The sequence below is a fragment of the Chanos chanos genome, chromosome 7 (assembly GCF_902362185.1).
Source record: "Chanos chanos chromosome 7, fChaCha1.1, whole genome shotgun sequence".
In the NCBI taxonomy this organism is placed as follows: Eukaryota; Metazoa; Chordata; class Actinopteri; order Gonorynchiformes; family Chanidae; genus Chanos; species Chanos chanos.
The window spans coordinates 1098107-1105606 of record NC_044501.1 but is presented as its reverse complement, the minus strand read 5'-3'; the positions used below and the strand labels follow the sequence as shown (position 1 = coordinate 1105606).

The 7500-nt window shown below is 40.4% G+C and overlaps 1 protein-coding gene across 1 annotated transcript in view; it reads left to right on the top strand.

Annotated features, from left to right (window-relative positions):
- The first annotated feature begins 2629 nt into the window (after nucleotides 1-2629).
- The window catches only part of trip10b (thyroid hormone receptor interactor 10b), a 30834-nt gene continuing 25963 nt past the window's right edge, over nucleotides 2630-7500 (top strand). Inside the window, exons 1-3 of the mRNA XM_030780318.1 lie at nucleotides 2630-2815; nucleotides 6061-6176; nucleotides 6400-6450. Of these exons, the coding sequence (XP_030636178.1) occupies nucleotides 2792-2815; nucleotides 6061-6176; nucleotides 6400-6450 (191 nt within the window). The 5' untranslated portion in view covers nucleotides 2630-2791. The remainder of the gene's footprint in view (nucleotides 2816-6060; nucleotides 6177-6399; nucleotides 6451-7500) is intronic.

Genomic DNA, 7500 nt, shown 5'->3' with positions numbered 1-7500 from the left:
GTTTAAACACTCATGTACTCTGCTATGCTCTTCAAAGCTGTTAAGAGATTAATCAGACTAAAAACAAATCACAAGGGATTTAACTCACTAAGTCACAGGCACTAAAGATCCACCCCAGATTAAACCTGGTGCACAGAGATGTAGTACCTCAGATGGGCTGATAGGTGTCAGTGTTGCATCAAAAGCCACAAAGCTGAAGGACAAGTATTTAGCTATGAACTTTATATTACTGTAAAACTGCCCTATTGTTAGTCTGACAAAAGAAGTTGTAGGCCTAATGGATGACATTATCTGTTCATAACTTGTTCATAACTCATGAACATGAACGTGTCAGATCGCTGACGTTTGCCCTCAAGGCTTACCACTACTGCTAACACTAACACTAACACCACCACCACTAACACTACCACTAACTCTAAACACCACCACCAACACCACCACCATTAACACCACAACCACAAACACAACCAGCAACACCACCATTAACGTGGCCTGTAACACCAACGCTACCACTAACACCACCACCACTAACACCACAAACACAAACACAACCAGTAACACCACCAATAACGTGGCCTGTAACACTAACGCTATCACTAACACACCAGCACTACTATTAACACTACCACCATCACTGCTATCACTAACACTACTGACAGTACCACTACTGTTTACACCACTACCACAATTACTCCTACTACTACTAGCACAGACAACCATCTTTTAAAAGAACTTTTTATGCGATGTTCCAGGGTGAAAGATGAAGTGCCCACTTTGTTTACCACAGCACACAGAAATAGATAGATAGATAGATAGATAGATAGATAGATAGACAGGAACTTTAGAAATGAGAAATTTTACTTTTTAAATTTTTTTTTTTCCTGCTTCTCTATTGCAAGTTTACTGTGTTTCAGTTATCCTATGGATACGGAGTTTTCTTTTATGCAAGCGAAAGGCAGAAACTTTGTCTACTCGAGGGAAGAGCTATTCGCGCTCCGGACAAAGGGTCATGCCAGCACAATGCAGCCCACTCCGGAGGAGCTGAGGCGCAGGCACAGACGATACACAGCCGGCGCTAAGCTAAAGGCTCGGCAAATGGAAAAACGCTGGCGCTAAGGTAAAGGCTAGGCAAATGGAAAAACGCTGGCGCTAAGGTAAAGGCTTGGCAAATGGTAAAACACTGAAGCTAAGCTAAAGGCTAGGCAAATGGACAAACACTGGCGCTAAGCTAAAGGCTAGGCAAATGGAAAAATGCTGGCGCTAAGCTAAAGGCTAGGCAAATGGAACAATGCTGGCGCTAAGGTAAAAGCTCGGCAAATGGAAAAACGCTGGCGTTAAACTAAAGGCTAGGCAAATGGAAAAACGCTGGCGCTAAGGTAAAGGCTCGGCAAATGGTAAAACACTGATGCTAAGCTAAAGGCTAGGCAAATGGAAAAATGCTGGCGCTAAGCTAAAGGCTAGGCAAATGGAAAAACGCTGGCGCTAAGCTAAAGGCTAGGCAAATGGAAAAATGCTGGCGCTAAGCTAAGGGCTAGGCAAATGGAAAGTGCTGGCGCTAAGCTAAGGGCTAGGCAAATGGAAAAACGCTGGCACTAAGCTAAAGGCTAGGCAAATGGAAAAACCCTGGCGCTAAGGTAAAGGCTAGGCAAATGGAAAAATGCTGGCGCTAAGCTAAAGGCTAGGCAAATGGAAAAACGCTGGCGCTAAGCTAAAGGCTAGGCAAATGGAAAAACGCTGGCGCTAAACTAAAGACTAGGTGAATGGAAAAACACTGGCGCTAAGCTAAAGGCTAGGTAAATGGAAAAACGCTTTCTGGAACTTCAGGCGCTGATGCGAGTGGCAGCCTTCCCAGAGGTGAATGTCTTCAAGAATCATCTCACACTTTTGAGACTTCAGTACCTTTCAAGCCTAATACTTTATGACTTTGACTCAAGTTGTCTTTAATGGGTTATTTGTACTTTTACTAGAGTTATTCTTTCATGTCTGAATCTTTTCTTTAATTCGAATGTGAAATCTGAGTACTACCATTCCTGACCATTATACCCATTACTTCCACCACTATTACTGCTACTGATACTAATACTACTGTTACTACTGTTACTACCACTGCAACTAACAGTGCCACTGCTAAAATGACCATCTCTGCTACTATCACTAACATCATTATAACTAGCGCATAATACTTTTACCACGACTGCTGTTATTATCAGCACAAGCACTACCATGACGAGAAGGAGAAGAAGAAGAAGAAGAAGAAGAAGAAGAAGAAGCATTATAGATGCATTTTAAAAGAGTGGTAGAAATTTGGCAGAAGTTCCAAGGCAAGTGAGAGCATTTGAAAAAGACTGCCACCCTCAGCAATCAGTTTTGGAGAAGTGAGATTTTTTCTGTGTTTACATCTCTCAGGCACAGAAATCTCAAAAGAGAGACAGGTCGTTAAATGTGGTTTAAAACTTGACTGTCGTTAAATCTACCGAGCATGTTCTAACTATAGTAATATATTACCTGTCGATGTTCACACTGGGTTTAAAAATATCGTTGTGGCGCCTTTAAGACGCAGTGATGTCTTAGCGCTGGAACCGAGAGTAGCGAAGGGACTTCCACCCTTTCCCTTCGGTGAGATCTTGTTTTGAGGGGAAATTGACCTAAAGGAATGAACCAAACGCCCTAACCACCGAGAACAGTCATTTTCAATCGCAACTTATCTTCAGACTATACAATTTGATTTTTGTCGTCGTGAAAGTTTCTTTTTTGCTTTTTGGAAACGATTCTTACACTCGAACTGGAGGGTATGGATTGGGGCACGGATCTTTGGGTAGGTGTTTGCTGGTTTATACAGGAAGAATATTACTATTGTCTTCAAGTTAGGCGTAGAGTGCACTCTTCTCATAACGCTAAATTTTCCCTAACACGGACTAATGTTTTACAGATATGTTCCTAACGTCATCTCCATTGTTAGTGACATTTTGACTGACAGCACTATCTGAACTTTAAACGCGTCTTAACTTGCCCAATTGTCGCTGTTTGTTAGTTGTGAGTTATTGCAATGAAATTGACCTGCACGTAAAAGATCTACATTTCGGACGCGGCTTTGTTGTTGTTTTGGTTCTTATCTAAATGTCCTACATTAAATTTCTCAGTTTGCCCTGTCGCGTTAACGCCGGACAGGTACAACGAAGAGCCGCAGTGAGGAACTTTTCTATGAAGTTTTGAGACGAGAGGCTATTGAATGGCTTTATGGTTGGTAGTGATTTAATGAAAAGAAAAAGTTTGATTTCACTGAGATTTTGTGGCATGTTCGATTGAGTTTTGTGATAAGGCACTTGGACGATAGTGAATCGTCACCTGGACACTTGCAAGTGGGTGTGGTTTGACCAGTGGGCGGTACATGTCGAACTGGTCTGTAGATCTGAGGAGGTACACAGATATGCCAGTCAAAATACACAACTTCTCGTCCACGCACACACACCCTCACTCGCACAATAAGAGGAAATGGAAGAATAATCTCTCGGTTTTTGTGTGAGTGTGTGTGTATGTGTGTGTGTGTGTGAAGAACAGAGATAGAGCTATTCTTGGTCTGGCTGTTCTGCTGATCTAGATTCCTGTGCCCTGGTTAGTGGGAAATAGGCCAGTTTTATACACACACACACACACACACACACAAATTCACACAAACACACACACACAGACACACACAAACTTCTACACACTTACACACGTAAACATTTGTAAACACATACTCACACACATACACACACACATACACGCAAACCCATACATACTTATACAGACTTATATACATGATCACACACACATGCACCACATACATATACACACATACATAGACACACACACACACACATACACACACACACACACACACAAGGGAAACAGACAGTCTAGACTGTGTGAAGTGTCTGGAAATGTTCTCTGTTCCTCTCACCTTGGCTGCAGTTTGTCTAACTATAGCTGTCTTTTCTTCTCAGTTCTCTTTTATAACACTCATCAGGCTTGGCAGGTCTTTTTGTCTGGACAGTCAGACTGTCTTTTGTCCAGTGCAGTCTTCACTGTAGTCTTTCACTGTAGTCTTTCACTATAGTTTTTCACTGTAGTTTTTCACTGTAGTCTTTCACCATAGTCTTTCACTGTAGTCTTTCACTGTAGACTTTCACTGTAGTCTTTCACCATAGTCTTTCACTATAGTCTTTCACTGTAGTCTTTCACTGTTGTCTTTCACTATAGTCTTTCACTGTAGTCTTTCACTATAGTCTTTCACTGTAGTCTTTCACTATAGTTTTTCACTATAGTTTTTCACTGTAGTCTTTCACTATAGTCTTTCACTGTAGTCTTTCACTGTTGTCTTTCACTATAGTTTTTCACTGTAGTCTTTCACTATAGTCTTTCACTATAGTCTTTTACTATAGTTTTTCACTGTAGTCTTTCACTGTAGTCTTTCACTATAGACTTTCACTGTAGTCTTTCACTGTTGTCTTTTGCTATAGACTTTCACTGTAGTCTTTTACTATAGACTTTCACTATAGTTTTTCACTGTAGTCTTTCACTGTAGTCTTTTACTATAGTCTTTCTCTGTAGTCTTTCACTGTTGTCTTTTACTATAGACTTTCACTTTAGTCTTTCACTATAGACTTTCACTGTAGTCTTTCACTGTTGTCTTTTACTATAGACTTTCACTGTAGTCTTTTACTATGGACTTTCACTATAGTCTTTCACTGTAGTCTTTCACTATAGTCGTTCACTGTAGTCTTTCACTATAGACTTTCACTTTAGTCTTTCACTATAGACTTTCACTGTAGTCTTTTACTGTAGTCTTTCACTATAGTTTTTCACTGTAGTCTTTCACTATAGTCTTTCACTATAGACTTTCACTGTAGTCTTTCACTGTAGTCTTTCACTGTTGTCTTTTACTATAGACTTTCACTGTAGTCTTTTACTATAGACTTTCACTATAGTTTTTCACTGTAATCTTTCACTGTAGTCTTTTACTATAGTCTTTCTCTGTAGTCTTTCACTATAGTTGTTCACTGTAGTCTTTTACTTTAGACTTTCACTGACTTTCTTTCACTATAGACTTTCACTTTAGTCTTTCACTGTAGTCTTTCACTGTAGTCTTTCACTATAGACTTTCACTGTAGTCTTTCACTATAGACTTTCACTGTAGTCTTTCACTGTAGTCTTTTACTATAGTCTTTCACTATAGTCTTTCACTGTAGTCTTTTACTATAGACTTTCACTGTAGTCTTTCACTGTTGTCTTTTACTATAGACTTTCACTGTAGTCTTTCACTGTAGTCTTTTACTATAGACTTTCACTGTAGTCTTTCACTATAGTCTTTTACTGTAGTCTTTCACTGTAGTCTTTTACTATAGACTTTCACTGTAGTCTTTCACTATAGTCTTTTACTATAGACTTTCACTGTAGTCTTTTACTATAGACTTTCACTGTAGTCTTTTACTATAGACATTCACTGTAGTCTTTCACTATAGACTTTCACTGCAGTCTGATGATGATGGTTGACCATGATTGCTCAGAAGGGCAATTGACAGAACATCTTCAGTTTCCTGAAGAACAGCATTATTATTAGTAGTAGTAGCAGTAGTAGTTGTTAGAGTATTGATGGTCGCATTCGTGTGAGAGGCAGGGTATTGTCCCTCAGAGAAAGTAGTGTGTTACTCTAGTGTGTTAGCTCCCAAGTGAAAGAGTACTGTCTGAAAGTTTTTCAGACCTTGACCTGTGATGTAAATGTCCTCGGACCATCAGATTGTGAGCAGACCTGTCTTACTGGTTTATTGTGTGTTGTTATGTGTGTGTGCATAGATCTGTATTTGTGTGTATGACTCACCCTCTGTGTTTGTATCTGTATGTGTGGGTGTGTAGGTGTGGGTGTGGGTGTGTAGGTGTGTGTGGGTGTTTGGCTGAGAGACAGGGAGAGAGACAGACTGTTTCAAGTCCATACACACACACACACACACACAAATACACTCTGTCATGCTGTGTCCCTAACCTTGTGTGTGTGTGTGTGTGTGTGTGTATGTGTTGCAGGATCAGCATGAGGCCATTGAGAAGCATACCCAGAATGGGCTGGACCTGGTGGAGCGCTATGTGAAGTTTGTCAAAGAGAGAACAGAGATTGAACAGAACTATGCCAAACAACTCAGGCAAGGATGTGTGTATGTGTGTGTGTGTGTGTGCATGTGTCTGTTTCTCTATGTGCTTGTGTATACGTTTGTTTGTGTGTGTGTCTGTGTGTGTGTGTATGCCTTTGTTTGTGTGTGTCTGTGTATGTATTTACTTATGGGTTTTTACTTGTGTGTGTGTGTTGTGAGAGAGACAGAAGTTTTTTCACTTTTTTTCTGACTCTTTTCTGACTGTTCCTTTCAGGAGTCTCAGTAAAAAATATGCCAGACGAGGCAAAGATGACCAGGAGTCTAAGTGAGTCATCTGTGTGTGTGTGTGTGTGTGTGTGTGTGTGTGTGTGTGTGTGTGTGTGTGTGTCTGTGCATGCCGTGTGTGGTGTGTGTGTGAGTGTGTGTTTGCTTGCACATGTGTGCGTATGTTTGTGTGTATGTGTGTGTGTGTGTGTGTGTGTGTGTATGTTTGTGTGTATGTGTGTGTATGTTTGTGTGTATGTGTGTGTATGTTTGTGTGTATGTGTGTGTATGTTTGTGTGTATGTGTGCACAGGCAGACTGAAAGTGGTTCAGAAACACTTCCTTGAGGAAGGCCGCAGTTGGTGAATGTTTGCATGGTTGTCACATTTCTCACTTCAGACAGCACCCGACGGGATTCGATCCGCCCTGTATACTGACGAGCATAATACAGCCTATTGGCAATAAGGCTGACATTATTATGACATGACATGCATTACTGAACGTGTTTCACAAGCCAAGATGATTACTCAATGAAATACTAACTCCTCCTTCACATAGTCAGGCAGAGAGAAGGCAAAAATGTTTGGAATGAAACTTCCTCAATACAGACTGCAGAATGTGGTTTATTCTTTGGCTAAACATGTACTTCAGAGATGTACTTGCATAATTATTTCAGGAATTATTTCTTAAAAGTAAAACCAGATCAGTAGTTCTCATCACCAAGCTTAGTCCCTTGTGTTTAAATTGGAAAAAGAAACTCCCCTTGAAACTGGAGGCCTCCATTCTCGTATTGATGAGTTGAGTGTTGAGTTTATCAGTGTGTTATAAACAGTGAGAGTGGATGAGTTGAGTGTTGAGTTTATCAGTGTGTTATAAACAGTGAGAGTGGATGAGTTGAGTGTTGAGTTTATCAGTGTGTTATAAACAGTGAGAGTGGATGAGTTGAGTGTTGACTTTATCAGTGTGTTATAAACAGTGAGAGTGGATGAGTTGAGTGTTGACTTTAGCAGTGTGTTATAAACAGTGAGAGTGTGTGAGTTGAGTGTTGACTTTATCAGTGTGTTATAAACAGTGAGAGTGGATGAGTTGAGTGTTGACTTTAGCAGTGTGTT